A 21,160-nucleotide genomic window follows, 5' to 3' on the forward strand; every position below is an offset into this window, starting at 1 on the left:
TATTGATATTGAAGAAGCATCGCACATATGTGATCGTTCGAAAGCAGGGCCCCACAGCGTAGCATCGCACATGTGTGATTCTGAACATTCCAACCAACTATTTTCCGATGGGCAGAAACTATATGATAAACACTACAGTATGGCTTCAAAATGTACAATTAGTAGGCTAACAAGTAACACTAGCAAGTAGTAGCATTGGTACGAGTATTATCTTAGGTTGCTAGGTAACGGAAGCTAATTAAAGCTACATACCTTGCGTTTTGGAAAAATAACTCACGTACTCTGGTGAAAGTGTCTGAAATATTTAGAACTCACGCATCTAAAGGTTAAAACGAATAAACTTATCCAAAAACAAATGTCATGTACAAATTGGAAGAATTAGTGACATGATACTTTTACAGACGCCATTGCTGTGCATGCCATGACCGACATGAAAATGAAAATTCAGGGCTAACCTAGCTAACTAAATAAACTATTTTGGGACAAGGTTTTCAAACAGTTCTGAACTTTTATTTTCACTGATTCTTTTGAGGGTGATTTTTGAGACTCTAAACTTTGATAACATGTATGCATTTTCAGTATTTCAAAACAACTTTCTGGAGGGTTTAACCTAGCTAGCGAAATTCTAACGTAAACAATGTGAATCTGATATAACGCTATAAACAACTCAATTTCAAACCTATATGCCCCATCCAGTTTCTAAAAATATGTTTATATATTTAAAACTATGTCTGTAAAGAAACTCACCTTTGAAGTAACTTATTTCCAGGTAAAATCCATTGTGTGAAAGACGGTAGGACCCCGGCAAAAACTGTTTAGGAAGCCCAGTTTCAGCTATGCCTTGAAATGGGCATGCGCAAAGTTGTTGCTCAGGGGCAGACTGAGGGGCAGGTTTGCTAAGGAAGAATTGTAATATTCTGTGATGACTTGTCTTTGAAAATGAAACTCTTAAGAGTCGCTAACCTTTTGGTCACATTTAACAATTTTGTAGGCCTATTACAAAACTATTGGAGCACAAATTTGCATGTCATACAGCTTTGGTGTGCTATAGCCTACAAATAATGTTTGCTTAATCATGTTACTCATCACACATTGATTGCTTTTGTACATGTTTATAGTAAAGAATGAAAGACTAAATTATATTCCACATTCTGTCTTTTTTAATTTACGATGTGTCTGCATATGAGAACATTGATGACCAATGACCTGCTGGGGCTGAGCAGCACATGAATTACATGCAGTGTCTACATTTATATATATAAACCACTATATTGCACTAAAGATCCGTTGTCCTGCGACAAAAATAAGGTAACCAGCCGACCAAGGTACAACGTCGCGGCAACGTTGTCCATGGGACCAAAAAATAAGGTAACCAGCCGACCAAGGTACAACGTCGCGGCAACGTTGTCCATGGGACCAAAAAATAACGTAACCAGCTGACCAAGGTACAACGTCGCGGCAACGTTGCCCACGGACCTAAAAATGACGTTACCAGCCGACCAAGGTACGACGTCGCGGCAACGTTGTCCATGGGACCAAAAAATAACGTAACCAGCCGACCAAGGTACAACGTCGCGGCAACGTTGCCCACGGACCTAGAAATGACGTTACCAGCGGACCAAGGTATGACGTCGCGGCAACGTCGCCCACTGGTCTAAAAATAACGTAACCAGCGGACCAAGGTACGACGTCGCGGCAACGTTGCCCACTGGTCTAAAAATAACGTAACTAGCCGACCAAGGAACGACGTCGTGGCAACGTTGCCCATGGGACCAACTGGCAACATTCCCTTTATAACGTTGCTACGACGTTGCCACGACGTTGCCAGAAGGTAACGTCGCGGGTTACCAACTGAGCACTTACTGGCAACGTTGCCGCAACGTCATGTGTTAGCTGGGAAAATGTATGACCAAGGTACAACGTCACGGCAACGTTGTCCATGGGACCAAAAAATAACGTAACCAGCCGACCAAGGTACAACGTTGCGGCAACGTTGTCCATGGGACCAAAAAATAACGTAACCGGCCGACCAAAGTACTACGTCGCGGCAACGTTGTCCATGGGACCAAAAAATAACGTAACCGGCCGACCAAGGTACGACGTCGCGGCAACGTTGCCCACGGACCTAAAGATGACGTTTCCAGCCGACCAAGGTACAACGTCGCGGCAACGTTGTCCATGGGACCAAAAAATAACGTAACCGGCCGACCAAGGTACGACGTCGCGGCAACGTTGCCCACGGACCTAAAAATGACGTTACCAGCCGACCAAGGTACGACGTTGCGGCAACGTTGCCCACGGGTCTAAAAAATAACGTAACCAGCCGACCAAGGTACGACGTCGTGGCAAGAAGGTAACGTCGCGGGATACCAACTGAGCACTTACTGGCAACGTTGCAGCAACGTCATGTGTTAGCTGGGTAGCTCTAGCTGAAATGGCCACACTGATGTCGTCCTTTTATTATTTTGTCAGCTAGCTAACCGGATAGCCAGCCACCTACAGTTGCCGACTTCGAGACCAGTGATAGCCAACATACCACCTAGGAAGACATACTAGTGTTGGCAGTGATTGTTAGCTTTGCAGACGAGTTACTCGTCACACATGTTTACAAAGATAACTTCAGCGCAACCTCATAGCTATCAAAGATCAAGTCCCCACACGTAGGCTACTAGGTCACCGCCATCACTCCCATTGGGAACCAAAGATAAAAAGGCAGAGACGACACAGACATTATGGGTAAAGCTTTTCTATATTGTATGCTTTTCGGCAGTGCGATGCCACTGTCACCCCCATACAGGTAGCATAGCTATCTGCTGCGTTGGTATGACGACAACCACGCCCCTCTCGTTTGCATGCGAGATCTGAAATAAATACAGCACAGAAATAAATGTAGTGTGGAAATAAATGTGGCGTGTAAAGGTCTCAAAAAATCAATAAATGTGGTATTAGGAAATAAAGTCTCATGAAATAAATAAATGTTGTCTTTACAAAAACGTCATTTTGAAATAAAATGTAAATGTATTTATTTATTGATGTCGGTAAATGGATTCAGCTCTATAATTATATAATGCTATATTTATATATTTATTGCCATCTTTTTTTATTTCAAAGTTTATTTCATAGCCATATTTATTTACGTATGTATTTATCTATTTATTTACCTATTTCTTTATTTATTCAATTGTGACTAACTCGGCGTTCCATATATAATAGCCATATTCCTTTTTCAACCCAGCGCGTTAGCGTGAGTGAAGTAGGGCTAGACCAACTCACGTTTTTCAGGTGGTAGGCTACATCATTTTTGACGCCAAACTATGAAAAAATAAACTGTTGTTGGCAGAGTTTGCATTCAACGTTTTTCGAGTCACCAGGTACTTTGTAAATGTACTTTAATGAAATGCCGCCATACCTCAGATGTCTTTGCCATTTTGACTAATAACACAGACAAAGTAGGCTATGGCATAGTTTGTAGTTCTGCAGCCAATTGTGCTTGTGCCGTGTGCAAAATACCAAACCAAAACAGAGCGCAGATTAACGAAAGGGAAAACAGTAACACCTTTTCTTTTAAATTATATATTTTTAGAGTTGGTTTATTTGTCTTAAATAATATAATCTACCAATTTCTGTTGAACGTTTCGTTAATTCAGCAATGATGACACAAGCGGGAATCAGATCTCACACTGCCATATGGCAGCTTGACTAAAACAATCTTAGTCGACCAAGAGCATATCGACCAGCAAATCGACTAGTCGACCAAGTGGGGACAGCCCTACTGAGGAGTAAGTTTCACCGATACACACCGGCTACATCTTTGAACTACTTGTTATGAGCAGGTGTTGTCAGTGAACAGGCTGTAAAACTGTTGGTTAAGATACTCATGAAAAACTGATGCTAATTATCTGGGAAACATAATTCTAACAGCAGTCAAGTTGTCATTGTTTGTGTCAAACAAGTTGTGAATTTGGTGTAACATTAAAACAGGAGATCATGACTGTGCTCAAAGCAGGGGCGGTTCTACACGGGGGCCTACAGGGGCCAGGGCCCCTGTAAAAATGTCCCTGGCCCCCCCTGTGGCCCCCCCGAGCTGACTGAAAAAGAAAAAGCAAGTAAAAAAAAGAAAAGAAATGTTTTCTTCTTCTAGTAGTCATCATGAAACGAGGAAGGGACATTGCAGCCATTTTTGCCACAATAAATACAAAAGTTAGAGAAACATATCAAGGTATTGAGAGAGCTGAAGAGCTGGAAGAGGGAGAGCCAGAGCCGTTTGTATGATTTTAATGTAAAGCAAAATTAAAGTATTTAATGTTTAAATATCATTAGTTTGTTTTTAATGTGCCCCCCTGATTAAACACTGGCCCCCCCTTGCCCCCCCCCCCCCCCCCCCCCCCCCCCCGTAAAATTTGTCTAGAACCGCCACTGGCTCAAAGTGATGCTCGAGCTCCAGTGGTTTGCTTTGTAGGTGAACAAAACTTTCGGAAGACGTTGTAGCCAAATCACGTGAAAAACTACAGGATATGCTTTTTTTCCATTGGTTGTTGCATTAAATCTTACCCAGATACAATGGTGCTTTTTCCGATTGGCTATTGTGTAGACACTTCTTTTTTGGCTGGCTGATAAGTGGCTGGCTCGATATAAATGCTTGACACTTGAGAGCCATGCCGCAATGTTTTTGGGGCTATCTTGTTATTATCAGTGACGATATGCACTTTGTAAAGCTCTCTCTTGGAAGTCGCTTTGGATAAAAGCGTCTGCTAAATGAATAAATGTAAATAAGAAAGTGAACGTATGTTCGTATCAGATAGTGTGGTCATAATAGATTGTGAAATACTTAACATACCCGCCAGCGAAGTTAACACGGGTGAGATACGCTTTGAAATGCTGTGAAAACTTCCGCCTCTCTCTGCTATGTTCTTCACGTTGACGGTCAGGGCGGGACTTGGGCACTGTTCCGAAAGACTATTGGTCTACAACAATGTTGTTGTTATGGACTGGTACAATACTATGTCAATCATGTAGTTGTGGTTGCCATGGACCTTAGCGTGTCATTATCCAAGAGGCGGACGTAAATTTGGGTTAGAATTGAAACCTCGAATTTCCTTGTCCATCACTGCAGACAATACATATAGATATCTTTATATCAAACATCTCGTAAAACATTGTGAAATTGCGTTGCTAGCTATAGTAACATTATATGTGGACTATCCAGCAACTGTATAGCTGCACTTTACTGACATGGCTCCAAGTAGGAGGAATTCCAGAAATCCTGCCAAAAAAGGTCAGTACCCTTCACCAGAAAAGCTACATTAGCTAGCCTGAATAGCACGATACGTTAGCTGGACAGTTCTTCAGGAAACACTGGAACTAGTGCAGTTCACTCTACTGTAGCTGCATTCTTGATAGTGTCATTTTCTTATGGTTTGCTGGTGATGCTGACAACACACTGAACGCTACAGAAAGCTAACTAACAATCGCAGTTTTTTTATATGAGATGTAACGCTACCAGCCGGTTAGCTTGAACGTGAACATCCACGTTTTTGAAAAATAATTGTAAGAGAATCTGGTCACACACCTGTGATAATACCAGCTAAAACAGAAAGTAACGTTTATATTGTATCTGGCCTACTACCACTGCAATTATTTGCCTTTCCTGCGATGACAGTGTATCTTTCTCCAGTGCACAGTATTTCATCAAGACCACACCTGGGGCCTGTACTACTAATAAAGATCAACATGCTCTGGATTACTTTCAGTTACCCGGCTACGCGAAGCCTACAATCGCTGTCACGATAAACGGTACTACGACGTCAGTTATCAACTCTCTAACTCAACCCAGATCTTTCCAATCTAGGACGTGCGCGTTCCCATAAAGGGGCGGTGTTTGCATCGTAATTCCAATAACATAGCAAACATGGACAAAACCAGAGCCGCATATTTCACGTAGGAGGAGCAGACAATAATCTTACAAACTTTGTCTACTCCTCCTGCGTAAAATGTGTAATTCAAGCAAATCAGGAATACAAACATAATACAGGCAAATTTTAACAAAGTGCTGCTGCCAAGCTGGCATTAAATAGCAGACGCCTTAATGCGTAAACTACGCATGGGCGGATCTAGAAAAATATTCATCGGGTGGCAGGATATTTTGAGGGGTGGCACCCCCGTGGCAGAAGTATATATGCTGATTTAATCATAGTCATATCAATCAATGTTTATTTGGCAATCAATGTTTATTTGGCAATCAATGTTTATTTGGAATGCCCCCAAATTAAGACATTTTAACTAAAAAAACATAAGGCTACTTTGTTATGGCACATTATTAAAGCCTTAAATCAAAGATATTGAGGAAACACTGAACAAAAATGTCAAAAGTGTTTTCATTGATTTATTGGCTAATCCATAATAAACTGTATCATCAAACCAAAGTTTGGACAACTTGGCCGGCTAGTAGTAGAAGAATTTGCCACAAGTTTGAAGTTTGTATGGTCCATTTTGACAAAAAATTTGAAGAAACACTGAAAATGGTGTGTATTCAAATGGCTGCTCGATTTTTTCGGCATTCAGGCTTTCTACTCTTTTACCCCGGTGACACGGAGCCTGAACAGAGGTACAAATATGAATGTCTGTTGAATCTCGAATATAAAACTGATTTCACCTCGGTCTCAGTCGGCGCAGTGGGGAGGGTGGTTGGAGTCGTCTAGTGCTGCATTAATTTGCAGTGGGATATTAACAGGCCCACAATTGGCGAGCAAATTACATTTTTCACGAAAATCCACGGAATTTCAAATAGAATGCATTGGTCTGAGGCAAAATTTAAATAAGCTTGTCAACTCATAATGTCTGAATTCTTTTCGAAATGTTTAACCTGTAAACAGAGACCATTTCCACCAGTGTAGGTAGTAGCCTAGGTCTGTGATAGCAATCAAAGGAAGTCTGTCAACCCTGAAACTGATACAAGAACGTTTACGTTAGACCAGCGGTTCCCAAACTTTTTAGGCAACGCACCCCCTACTACATCCCGACCGGGTTCACGCACCCCCACTCCCCCACACCTTAAAAAAAAAGCAACAGCCTATTAAGCCGCTTTCAAATCGTACCAATGAGAGAACAGTTTGCTAGCGCTTGGAGTTTGTTTACAAGATTTAGTCCGGTGTTAAATGTTGCAGTGTAAACACAAACCGAACAAAGGGGCAACAGCAACATTTTATCATATTAAACCCTGAATCGGAACAAAGCAAACAAATTACATGGGTGAAAATGCCCTGTTTTAGCAGAGTAGGTTTCTGCAGCGATCCTGGCTTAAGTATTTGACCCAGTGTTAACAGTGCAGTTGAAAGAAACACGTTTTCTGAACTAGCTCTCATGGGAGAGAAACAAGAGAAATATTTATTTGACAGGAACACATCAATTTATATGCTCAAGTCACGTGCCAATCTTGCTGGCATTCATTGGCTAACATGTACCTTTAAATAGCCTGAGGAGTGAAACGGGCAAAACTAGCCTCGCTAGCTAGTAACGGAGGTCGCTTTCTCAGGCAAATGATGAATGAAACAGGCTTGGTTGAAGAAATCCGAGATTCTGGCTATCTTCAGCAGGCTCGTATCTACCAAAGGCAGTCCTCCCTGACGTTTTAAATGTAGAATGGAGTGACAAACAACATTGTGCAGACTGCCAGTGAGCGACCCGAGTCTGACTGAGGCTAACGTCAAAACACTACTGTACAGTAACGGGGACGCAGTCTCACTCAGATTGCCAGATTGTTTTACACAAATCACAAAAATAATTTGACCAGCTGGCAAAAAGCAGAATTCCCAGATCTCTTGAAAGCTGCCCTGCTCAACTTTTTTTGTTTTAGGACTGACTGTAAAACTGTAAAAAACATTAACTTTGTCATGACATGAAGACATGGCTGCCGCCTATGCGGTCTACTGGGCGACATTCTCAGTCAAATTTCAAGACTTTCGTGCCCCAAATCAAAATTCTGATGTGACAGATCAATGTGGAATCGCTTTCTCGTCTTTTAAAATCTAACTATTGGAATAATCCGTGTAATTCTCTAGCCATTAGAAAGGCTATATTTTCCCCATTTTCCCCCATGCTGCGCACGCATCCCGAATGTTTACAAACAAATAATTGGTCCGGATCCGTGTCAGACGGGCGAGGAGGGCAATACGCGGCTAGCAGGACCCATTAGCTAATCAGAAAGCTTGTACTGTCGTTGCCATATAATAATTCATATTACACCAATAGACCACCATTACATTTTTCCTCTCGCGCACCCCCTAGAAGCAGCTTGCGCACCCCCAGGGGTGCGTGCACCACACTTTGGGAATCCCTGCGTTAGACTATAGCCAATATAAAAAATGCTCAGATTCAGCCCTGAAGAATTGACACGGAAACACTTATCAACCAAAATTACAGGAATAGACAGGGACAGTGAGTGTTCCTTATGAGGATGGATCAATACTTTTCTGCAAAGTCTGTCAACATTCAATCGACCATAGCCTATTCTGCATCAATATGTTGTGGAACATCTTTGGTCGCTCCAACAAAAGAACAGGAAGGCTATCCTAATTCCGCACTTTTTCAGTCTGAATAACCGCAGAAAAATGTTTTAAAAATCTGCAGATGTTTTGGGGCTTGTATAGAAATTTGCTCTTGCAAATGTTCGAGTGGGTAGGGGGGTTTGATTCGTGTAGTGCTGAATTCACTTGCAGTGGGATATTAGAAATTCGCTGTGGCAAATGTCCAACTCGGCGGAGTGGGGAGGGGGGGTGGAGTCATCTCATGCTGCATTCGCTTGCAGTCGGATATTAGAAATTCTCGGATATTATAAATTATTTTAGTTGCAACCCTGCAAGTGGCAAACGATCGTGGGAGCAAATAAAAAATAAATATAAAACCATAATTCAAAACGGTAAGTAGCTGTAGCCAATACTTGCACATATTTTAAGGCCAACAAGTACAAGGCTGAATTGCCTGAATTAGTCCCTTTTTTAGGATATTGTATTGCTACAAAAGGCTTATAGTACAATTAAATTGCTTGCAGCTAACAGGAATAAAAATTAGGCAACGGGGGGGGGGGGGGGTCTATCAGGGTCACCCCATGATGGAAGGAGTGGAAGGGGGCATTTCTTCAGACCCTGGTGGCAGCAGGTTGGAAGCCCAGGCATATGTATGTTTCAACTAATCTAGTAATGTGACCATGTTCATTCAACAATTATTTATGAAAATTGTAGGAGTGAAATGTATTACTGTTCTCTGCAGTGACAGAAAATACAGTGGTGTTGCTGCCACCACCCACTGTCGTCCCACTGTGCCATACAGAGGTAACAGTGAAATTAATAGTCATACGCCAGTATGTATGCCATATGTGGTTGCTGAATATTGATCAAATATACCATTTACTTTCTCAAGTGGAGGCACCTTGGATATCTCTTTTTTATCACTCCATTATTCAGAACATGGTGGCAACAGCCATTAAAGAAAATCTGTTGCAAATTGCGCGGAAGACCGTGTTCTTGCTCAGGTTCTCTGCATCACCCACACTATAAAAGTACCAATGGCGAAATAACGAAATGCTATGCATACAGTCTGTGGGACTGTGAATGCACAACTTCAATGTGTGGCTTTGGCAACATACGGCTCAAGAAGCTGGCAATATACGTAATTCCCTCTGCTAAGAACCTATATCTTTCAGAAAGATACTCATGAGGGAATGCGAAAGAGTTTTGTCAGTCTCCAAATGTTCTGGCTCTTCTGAGCGCACCTCTCACTATCCGCGCACCAAGCTTCACAGGATCTTCTACGAACGGTGACGACATGATCGCCAAGAATGAGTTAGTGGGCGGGGTTTTTATACCGGTTGATCTCTGATCTCCAACTTAACCTGCACCCGACCAGGTTAGCCATTTAGCATGTGTTACCATGGCAATTTACCCCGGTAACAAGTGATCCACGCTCGTAGTACAGAAAACCCTGGGTTCTCAGTTTGTGAGGTGTCAGTGCTTGACCAAGAGGAACTGAGAAAAGACTTTGCTCTATTAGCATTAGGGGTGGGCGATATGGCCAAAATCCTCTATCACGGTATAAGGAATTTTATATCACGGTTACGGTATATATCACGGTATAGTAATTGTTCTGTAAATTCAATTAAGAAATGGTACAAGATAACCATACGGTACTTCATCATCACACTCAATTATTTATTACAAACAAAAATAACAACCTCACATGAGACAACACTTGAGTTAAAAACAAAAGACCAAAAAGTTACGGGTATGAGCGTTCTGATTGGTAGATCCGTTATGTCCTCCGACGAACATTTAAAAATGAGCGAAAGCGATCAGTCTGAGTTTTACTATCCATATAACTTTGGTTTCAGCGTATCATCCTCGTTAAAGCTCGGTCGATACGTTAAAGCCTCAGTTTGATATTTCCTGGCATGAGCTCACTCTCAGTTAGTAAGTAGTTAGCCTTCACTAGTCATCCTGGATCAAGAATGCTAGCAACGCCACCAGTGTAATTTTACAACAATAACTTTACAGCACGAGACATAAAACTTGAACAACAAATCAAATTGGTTACCTGCAGAATGGGTCCTCAAATATATAATTAATTAGGATCGGCATGAATGTGGTCCGCTTTGACAAAATACACTCCACATCGAAAATTCCGTTAGACCAACGCAAATGTGCTTCAAGGTCAAACGAAAATAGCAAATCAAATAAAAGTTAAACTACAATTCTAAATATTGCAAGTATGCAATTTATATGATGGCTTAAATACAATACAACAACCAGACATTTAATTGACACGTGTAATACAAAACTATTGTATAAAAGTATACCGCGGTTGAAACGATATAGCCAAATCTCTCCCGGTAGATACATTTCTACCGTCGCTTGGTATATACCGTCATACCGCCCAGCCCTCATTAGCATGTTTCTTAATGTATGCCCTTTAACCTGGAAGTATTTTATAATGTAATTCAGCCGAGCCCAGCATGTGTGTGGTTGGTTTCATGCAGTAGCCCACAGCTTTGGGAGACTGGTACACATCACTGCAGAGAGCAGTGTTTCTGGGGAGACTTTACCGACCTGATAGGAACCATGTTCTACAGCAGACGTGGTGCCTCTGCCTAATTTTGACCTTCAGCCAATAAACACTATCCTCAGAGGGTTGCCCAAGTGATTGAAGATCAGGTTGAACCACCAGATTTCACATGAGCACATGATGAAACACTGTCACTAAATGGCAGATCATGAAATCTGTGTGTGACTGGATGTAATCCAAGGTCAGATAGACTGTCAGATAATTCCTGCTCTGTCCTCAGACTGTCTCTGTCGCTTAATACAGCATAGCAGTCCCTCAAACATATTCACACATACACTCAGACATGCACCCACATTCATACATTCAGAATCATGCTCTCACTATAAACATACACATTCACACATACAGAATCATGCTCTCACACATACACACACTCACACATCCAAACATACAGCCTGCCCTCCCCAAATGAGTTTGGCAGGTCTAAGAATAGCCCTCTCCTTCAAGCTTGCTGAGTATCAGGTTGTATCTAACCAGAAGGCTGAGTATCGTCCTTCTGCCGACTGACTGCACTGTGGCTCTGCAGCCAACAGGAACTTGTCTCTGGCTCGCCTGTTGTTGAGTAGTGTTGACCCCGTGGGAGTTTTCTGATCCTTCTTCTGCCCCAATGGAGGAAGTTGGAGCCCAAGAGGTGTCGGCGGTAGAGGAGGTAGCAGGTAGGCTTGGTAGGAGCGGGTACCAGGGGTCTGAGGGTGGCTGAAGCAGCCAGGATAGTCTGGGAGGACCTGGGGAGCACAGAAGGCATGACAGTAGCACCTGTAAGTTAAACAGAGAGAACATGCCAAGCAGCGTCTGGTGTAACCTTGTCAAGCAGCCTAACTGGAGTGGCTAAATGCAGCATGAGCCAGTCCAGTCCATGTGTTGGCCATCTATTTTGAAATTCTCCACTGTAAACACAACCCAACCCCAGTTAAGACCAGCACAACAGACCACCACCCCAGCTACACGAGCAGTGCTACAGTATGTGGACTAGGTTTTGTATGACCTACCATAGTCTTGCATTGCTCCTCCCCATTTCTGGTTGATGAGTTTTGTTGTCCGTCATTCCATAATCAAAATATTTATGTTAGGCTTCCTATCAACTGTTCACAGCCCCTCCCTAAATAGGGTCAGGTCATGTCACATAGTATCCCGTAGTCTCCTAGTATGGGAATGCTGTCATGTAGCCTAGAGGTGCCCACAGTCCGTCACACTGATCCCTCGGGTTGACATGAATCTCTGTTGTTAGTGTACTCAGAGGCCAGTCTATGAGAGGTGGACTGATTGCTAATTATGGGAGTTTCCAACAAAAATGATCCAAAGTGTGTGTGTTTGTGTGCATGTTTTTGTGCTGTTTCATAACAGTGATCATTGTTCCTCTGCATCAGTTCACCACTTTCAGGTTTCTTCGGTACTGTTGTTTCATAGACACATCTTCATTTCTCCTCCAGTGTGTTTGTGTGTCCTAACATTTTGTGTTCTCACTGTAGCATTCTGGGGCCAGTTGCATAAAAATAGACCTAGTCTTAGACTTAAATGTAACTTTAAGTCCGACTTGCCATAGACACTTCAATTTACCTGTTGCATAAAGCTTTAAGATCAGTGACTAACGTAAGACTGACTTAGATAGCCTGTTGCGCGCTGCGTTATGGGTAAAATAAGACACTTCGCGAAAAAAGAAAAGATGGCGGACAAAACAGCAACACTTAACGGCGAAAGATTGATACATTTTAACCTTATGAAAACCTATATCTGTTGGAGGAATACAGTATTGAAAAAGTTGTCTTATTAACAAATAGTGTATGCGTTTTTAAGTTTCTTAATTTAACCCCAACGCTACTTCCATTTATCAACAACAACGCAGATGGCTGGTGCTAGCGTCAATAAAGTGAGTTATGTTGTCATCTACTCACTCGTTTAATAAAACATTTTATTCTGCGGAAAAGCAGAACCCCGTAAACATTTTCTGCAGTTACAAATAACACTTAATTCCTTTCGTAATACATTATGCTAAGATAATGACGTAGCCTACTAAAACAGACCGTTGGCATAGCAACTCAGCCCTACGGCAAGGTTTAGCCAGGGGGAGAAGTGGCTAACTTTTCTACCTCAAATTAAGTCAGTCTTACTATTTATGCAACAGACAGGCTTAATTAAACTAGTCTTACCTGACAATTTAAGACAGTCTAAGGCTAAGACTAGTCTTAAACTAAGTTTATGCAACTGGCCCCTGGATTCCCTCTGTTATGTTATGTCCTCTCCCAACGTTCTGTATTCTCTCATTGTTCTGTGTTCTCTCCCAACATTCCGTGTCTCTCCCAACATTCTGTGTTTGGCCCACACTGCTGCAGTCTCCCGGTCGTGTAAATTTACCCTCTACAACTTCTGGAAAATCAGAAGATACCTGTCTGAGCATTTCACCCACTTTCTAGTCCAAGCACTTGTCCTCTCCAAGTTGGACTACTGCAACTCGCTGCTCGCAGGTCTCCCAGCATGCGCAACCCGCCCTCTCCAGAGGATTCAGAACGCAGCAACTTCTTCAACCTACCCAGACGCTCCCATGTCACCCCGCTCCTCATCTCCCTTCACTGGCTACCCATAACAGCCCATATCAGATTCAAGACCCTGGTACTGACCTTCCGAGCGGTGAAAGGGACTGCACCTGCCTACATCCAGTCTCTCCTCCAGCTTTACACCCTCACCCACCACCTTCGGTCTTCTTCTGACAACCGTCTGGTGGCCCCACCTCTCAATAGCGCCCGCTCCCAACCCAAGCTCTTCTCCTGTTTGGCCCCCCAATGGTGGAATCATCTCCACACCTCCATCAGAGACACTGACTGTCTCCGCACCTTCAAGAAAAGGCTAAAGACGCACTTGTTCCGGGAGTAAAACGGTTCTTAAGAAAGATTTGTTGGATACGATGTTAGGTTATTTCCTCCAGGAACACAATAACACTTATTGAGTGACTTGTTTTTTAACTGATTTAACAGGGTGGCCGCGGGTCCTCAAAGTCTTAAATCACTTTTCCTAAAAATAAGGCCTTAAAAAGTATTAATAAATTGTCTTAAATTCAGATTGGATGGGTCTTACATTTTTTTGTGTCATGTCACTGCGAAAATGCGGGCAATCTGTTCTGCCAGGTTGAATATTTTTTTGTAGACTATATGCGCTGCATTGTCAATGGTTAGGTCAGAGCGTAGCCGACTGCGCAGGTTTTGATGACGTAAAGCATCGGCAATACAGGTAATACAGCAATGGTTGATAGCCACTCAACTTAGAAACATGGGGAAATGAAAATTCAATTACAAATGGCTTGAAAAGAACAAGTATTCTTGGTTAAGGTTGGTGCCTGGAAATGCTTATGAAGCGAGCTACGTGTCGGAAGAATTTCAAACTTGGGACAATGGGGATCAGAGCGATGGAATCGCACTTGCAGAGCAAAAAACACATAAACTACGTAAAGGCACGGCAGCAGCCTGCAATTGCTGGTTTCTGCTCCACCGCTAGCAAGATGTCAATGCTACAATGCTGGATATTACGATAGGAAATCCAGAGCCAACAATGCCATCTGACCTCAGAGCAACTACACACCTTTAGTCAATGTTCTTAAACTCAACTTGAAATGATTATTGTCATTTTACCATACTGTTCATTTTGAACAGACATCGGTGTGTTTATTTGGAAAGATTACTGCGTATTTCCATTTTAAGTTTGGTCTTAAATTTTCATTTAGAAGTGGTATTAAAAGGTCTTAAAAAGTCTTATATTTAACTTGTTTATACCTGTAGACAAGGTTTAACTTCATGTACTCGCTGTGAATTATATTGTTGTTGCTTGCTTTCCTACAGGTTCACTCTCGCACTTTTGGGTTCATGTTGTTTAATTTGTAATTTGTTTAAACACATGCTCTTATGTGTCTTCCTATTGGCACTAATTTGCTTTTCACAATGTATGGTTCATGTTTTGGTTACCCGCAATGTTTTTGGGGCTATCTCATTGTTAATGATCATTGACCTTTTGTAAAGCTCTCTGTAGCAACCATCCAGTCCTGCCGTAGTAGTCGCTTCTGGGTGCGGGGGATCCAGCTTATGACGCGCTGTACAGAGCCAATGTCCAGACTGAAGTGCGTTCGTTTGGGGTGTTCCCGTTTTATTAAATATAAAAGCGGTAAAGACAGTATGACCTCCCGTCACCTTAGCCTACCGTCAAATGGTGCCTGTGATAGGGCTGTCACGATAACTACTTTTTCTTGTGCAATATATTGCAACAAAATTAATTGCGAAAAACGATATTATTGCACACATGTCAATTGTAATTTTCAGTCACAATTGTATGCCACTGATTACATAATGACCCCCCCCCCCAACCACAAAAGGCGAGTTTTCACGGCTGTCGCTTCACTCCATCATCCCTTATTGTTTACAACGTTAACAGGGCTAATTGGTTGGCGTTGCCTTTTCAGCTTGAAATATACAAGGTGTGGCGTGAGAGCGTGTGAAATGGTTGAAATGCGTGTGGCTCACGGCCAATGCGTGAGAGTTGGCAGCCCTGTGTTTGTCAAAAGTTTGCAACATATTTGTAAATGCTGGTTTTTCGACCGTGTTTAATGGCTGCATCTCTTTGGCTATATAGCGAGTTACGCCATTTTGCGCTGTCACGTTTATATTGCACTGTCAGGAAAAGATATCTGTAACAGAACTGTATGGAAGACCCCATTCCAGCTCCAGCTGCAGTTGTTGTTCACAGGTTGAAAAACTGGGTGGGACAGTTATGTATTGCTAGGTGAGACGTTGGTTAGTTGCCTTTTTTTATTTCCACTGTTTTTAAACAAAGTCGACATACCGGCTTGCTCACGTTAATTGGCTCTCATCTCATTCGGCCTAAAGACAAAATGTTCCTACACCGGAGCTGAAGATTGCGACTTCGAAAGCGAGTCCATTTTTACTTGTTGTTCCTAACTAGCTGTAGATGTCATGAAACATAATACTTTATAACTGAGTTCACGCCTTCTCTTCACCTGTCGGTGTCCGCTCTGTGTGTGTGGAGACGCTAGTCCCGCCTACGGTTTCGACACAGAAAGCAGACAAGATGACTGAGGCAGCGGGATCAACTAAAATGTTTGTGACATTCGTTGTTATGTAAAAATTAATATAATCATTATTTTTTATTATAAAAATGATGAGTTGCAATATATCGCGGCACCAAAAATTATTGCGCTCATTTCCACATACTGTGCGATAAGTCAATATATTGACTATCGCGACAGGCCTAGCCTGTGACCTTATTTAACCCAGCCACCACAAACCACACCCAAATGAAACAAGCCCCATTAACCCCATAAGTGCACAATAATGGCTCCTACACTCTCTCTTGGAAGTCGCTTTGGATAAAAGTATCTGCTAAATGAATAAATCAGTGTTTCCCACACATACACTAATTTGTGGCGGTGCGCCACAGAATCAACACTAGCCGCCACATATTGCTTTTCGTATTTTTTATTTTATTTTTTACACTATTTAGGTTAAAACACGCAGCACATTCGTTCAGCTGCATTTCCTTTCCCTGCTCTCCCTCCGTCTCTCTGTCACTCATACGTCTTTCTCACATACACACACAGTCACAACGTCAGCACACGTTAGCAACGATGCATACTGTTCTAGTAAAATCGACAGCAATATCAGCGAGCCTTCAGCATTAGTGCCCTAGCTGAAGGTCAAGGAAAGTTGAGGCTACTTTTCGCTAGGTACCTTCAAACATGTCTTAATCGAAGGTTCCCCTTCGTTCTTTTGGTGAGCAGTCTCAGGAGATAGCTACTTACCCGGCGTCATGGAGCCGACCAGTTCAATAGTTATTTAGCACTAGCGTTGCTACCTGCAGAAATAATTTGTTTGTTATTGTTGATTTTGTGAAGGTGTGAATAATTTTGGATGAATATTTAATATAATAAAGTTCTGTGTCACAAATTATTAACAGAGGAATTATTTTGAACCCCCCCCCTCCTGCCACAAATCGCTTTCTAATCTGTGGGAAACACTGTAAACACCCAACATTCTGTATTCTTTCTTGTTGTTCTGTGTTCTCTTCCAACATCCTGCGTTCTAAACAAACATTCTGTATTCTCTCCCAACATTGTGTGTTCACTTACGGTGGCCCTGAAGTGCAAAACACAATGGCGAATAGGAAAACACAACGGCGAATAGGAAAACACAGCGGCGAATAGGAAAACAAAACGGCAAATAGGAAAACACAAAAGCAAGTAGGAAAACACAACGACATTAACTTCCGGAAAAGGTAGGGCCTCTAGCAGAAGATGGAATCTCCTGATTGGACAAACCGTCTGTCTTTTAACAGGAAGGAGCGGTGAAAAACACGAACAGTTTGATTGGTTTTCGACGGGACAGACAGCAGCACCATCTCGATTTACTGACATTTTTGGTATAGCCTACTAACACATAATATCAATTGGTTACTGGTGTGTTGCATCATGTATATGTCTCATACTTTATTAACATTAATCAGACCTGCAAACTTGTCGCTTTTTGGCGACAATCGCCGTTTTCTTGGTCAATTGGGTCATTTACGTGAATCGTGTAGAACCAGAGTTTTTTGGGGGGGAGGGGGGGTAGGCTGCCCTTCTTCTGCATGCCATGCAGGCTTAGAATTGCGAAACATTATTGGATAATTCTTATAATTGACATTTCTCTGGGCCAATTGGAATCTTAGCACTTTTTCTCTTGACCAACGGAATCTTAGCACTTGCGTCAGAATCTTTGACCACACAGCGTCAACTGTTACTTGCACTGGCTAGATTGCACTGAGGATAGCCTACCGAAGTTGAGTTAGCCAATGTTGTTAGCGATGCTAGCTAACGTTAGTTTGCTAGCTAGCTGTATATAACATATCACTGGGTCTTGCAGCTCTGTGTTTAGCAAGTCGCAGTATTTCCAAGCCCTAATAGTTTAACTGAGACGACGCAGTAGATACGACGTGCATATATGTGCTAGGCTGGATAGAACTAGCTAGCACTCTATGGGATAGACTGTTGTACAGTACTAGTAGCTTAAGTACTATCTATCTTGCCGTGGTGTGCTGGCAGCATCATACATTTAAGCAATTCAAGACTTGCATGTGCAGTAAGTAATGTCACATTAAATAATGTATTTAAACTCAAGCTTGTGTGGTGCGTCGCTGTCTTCAATGCCACAGGCTAAACTTTATGTCAAAAGAAACGTTTTTAATTTCCGGCACATTCAGTGAAGTTTTGCTAGCAACATCAGCTAGGCTAGCTGGCTCGTAGCTTCTTCTTGCAGCTTCTCCATGCAGGGCTCTAGACTGAGACCAAAGGGTCTGCTTTTTTTACTGACAATGATCGCTTCCAGCAAACTTCTTTTGAATTAGCCATTTCCCCCTAAATAAATATCAAGCTTATTTACGTGTTTGGCTGCATATTTTCAGTTAGCAGATGGTACTGTTTGAATCGCAATTCCATCAGAAAAATACTGCTGGTGACAACGTTGTTAAAAAAGCTAGTTTCAAAGGGGGTTTGGCTTGTTTCATAATAAACTGACCCACCTGCAACTGACGCACGCCCTACAATTTCCCCCATAAATTGTACCATCTCTAGTTCCTCTTTCAAGTAATAAGCCCCTGTGTTAAAGTGTTGAGCATTAAATTAGCTGCATGGTCTGTAGAGATCTTAAGCTTCGTTGCAATTGTGTAAATGTTTTATGTAGTTAGATGGTCCGAGGAGAATGAGTGGAGTTGGTGAAGCGTCCTGGTGAGTTGCAGTCATTAGCCATCATTCTAGTACTAATGTGAGGCTAGTCTCCATAGATATCTATATTATGTCTATGGATATATATGCCTAGTGTCCTCCACGTCTCCCCAATGTGACGTCATCACCAAATTGCGCTAATATGCTAATGCTAACACCAAAAACTGGTCTTTGACACCATTTAGAGACACCATTTGGAGATTTTTTTAATGATATACACATCTTGAGTGCTTCATGTACCCATTTATCAACAGTGATGTTTAACCTGCAATATGGCCTTTAAGTCATGCTCAGAAATGTGTCATTTGCATATTTGCAAATCACAAAAAAATCGAGCCGGGGGCACGCCCCCCCACCCCCCGCGACACTGTCACCTTTTTTACTCTGAGGAGTTTGCAGGTCTGATTAATGTATTACATGATTAACCTATAACAATAGGCAGCCACATTGCGAAGCAGAGCTAGAAATGGCTATGCTAGCTGCGTACTGTAGCCTAATGATTGAGGACTATTGTTCTATTAAACATTTAACTTTCGACTGTAGAAGTTAATGGGACTTGTTAAACACGTTTTTATTCATCAGCCCACTTACAATTTACCATGTTAACAACGTATGTTATGTTCTGTGTACTTGTTATGCAACGTTGCTTTGCTTCTTGTCCTAAGAATTTCCGTGTCCAGTCAGACCCTATGTTGTTCTGTGCACCTGACAATAAAAGACCTGAACTTGAACATTTATATTTGTAGTAGCCTACTTGATGCAAGTTGAATCTAATCTAGATAGCAATCACACCAGCAACTGCTCAATTTAAGACAAGAAAGGAGTTTGGTAAATAGAACAGAACATACAAGGCAACCAATTGCACTCATTTAAACATTTTATTATACGATATGTCCGGTGAAAGGGTCATTGTTTTTAGTAAGTGGACCTGAAATTTCTGCCGAGCGTTGAGAGCTAGCTGGACGAAAGGAACCCTTAATCTGCAATTTATTGTTGGTAGCTCTTATCACTAACTACGCTAATAAGAGAAGACCAACTTTGTATGCCAATGAACACCAATAACTAGAACTAATTTGACAAACGTGACTTCAAGTGCTTATACTCATCCCGATGTTGTGATTGGTTGACAACATATCAACTATCATGTCGTATGTAGCCTACGCCTTGCATCAAAATCATTCTTAAAAATAGCCAAAGTATCTTCGAGGTATTCATGTTTTCAAAATAGGCTTTCTCCTTCCTGTTAAAAGACAGACAGTCCGATTTGTCCAATCAGGAGGGTCCGACTTATGCTAGAGGCCCTACCTTTTCCGTCAGAAGTGAATGTCGTTTTCCTATTTGCCGTTGTGTTTTGTACTTCAGGTCTATACCGCCCCCCCGCCCCCCGCCCGTCCAAAACAAAGTGCTAATCCTATATTTCGGAGCAGCTTAATGTAATAGTCTAATAGCTAATGTAATATTACTCATATTTTCGTCCTATTTCCCTTAAAGAAATACAGTTAGCATACTTAAAAACACCTTACAGTATGTTCTAAATGGCATAAATGCTGCCAATGAATAGTTGACGTAACAACTTATTGTAAATGCAGTGGCCTAGCCTATAGATTAAGGTAAACCACTCGGAAGCATGAACACTGTCTGCTTCATTTGATCTTGATAGGCTAAGCATTCTGTAGCAAATAATAACAATATACCCACTATTTATTCATAAAAACTAGCTACTTAAGCATAATAATGCACCTAAAATACAAACGTGAGCAAGGGCAGTAATCGCTATTGAATCAACAGATGTGCAATTTCGCTAGCAGGGGAAGAATACAGACAACGAAAATCACCAGTTAACTTAATTTAAATTTGCAAGAACTATAGACTAATACAATAACAGGCTTAAATGAACTGACAACATAATTTATAAGTTATACGACTTTCAGTTCTCAAGGACGCACACGCGCAATCTCAACTGCGCTGTGAAGCGCGTCTGTGCTATTCTCCGACATGCACTCTAACAATCACGGCTGAATGACGGCCTAAAATTTTGTACAGTTCTAATTCTGATACCGTGGCGGCAGAAATTTCACCGTGGCGAGCCGCTGAGTATTACATTTACATTTAGTTATTTAACAGACGCTCTTATCCAGAGCGACTTACAGTAAGTACAGGGACATTCCCCCCGAGGCAAGTAGGGTGAAGTGCCTTGCCCAAGGACACAACGTCATTTGGCACGGCGAGGAATCGATCCGGCAACCTTCTGATTACTAGCCCGACTCCCTCACCGCTCAGCCATCTGACTCCCGT

At 42.0% G+C, this 21,160-nt stretch overlaps 1 protein-coding gene across 34 annotated transcripts in view; it reads left to right on the forward strand.

Moving 5' to 3' along the window:
• The first annotated feature begins 5,012 nt into the window (after window positions 1-5,012).
• unm_hu7910 (un-named hu7910) overlaps window positions 5,013-21,160 on the forward strand; it is a 53,175-nt gene continuing 37,027 nt past the window's right edge. For 4 of the 34 annotated variants that reach the window (XM_047024486.1, XM_047024480.1, XM_047024489.1 and 1 more), the window contains exon 1: window positions 11,170-11,768. In XM_047024486.1, the coding sequence (XP_046880442.1) occupies window positions 11,720-11,768 (49 nt within the window). In that variant the 5' untranslated portion in view covers window positions 11,170-11,719. Of the gene's footprint in view, window positions 5,276-11,143; window positions 11,769-21,160 lie in introns of those variants that run through there. The other 30 variants (XM_047024491.1, XM_047024496.1, XM_047024492.1 and 27 more) reach the window with 24 other exon arrangements.

Source organism: Hypomesus transpacificus, chromosome 8 (assembly GCF_021917145.1).
Source record: "Hypomesus transpacificus isolate Combined female chromosome 8, fHypTra1, whole genome shotgun sequence".
NCBI classification, from domain to species: Eukaryota; Metazoa; Chordata; class Actinopteri; order Osmeriformes; family Osmeridae; genus Hypomesus; species Hypomesus transpacificus.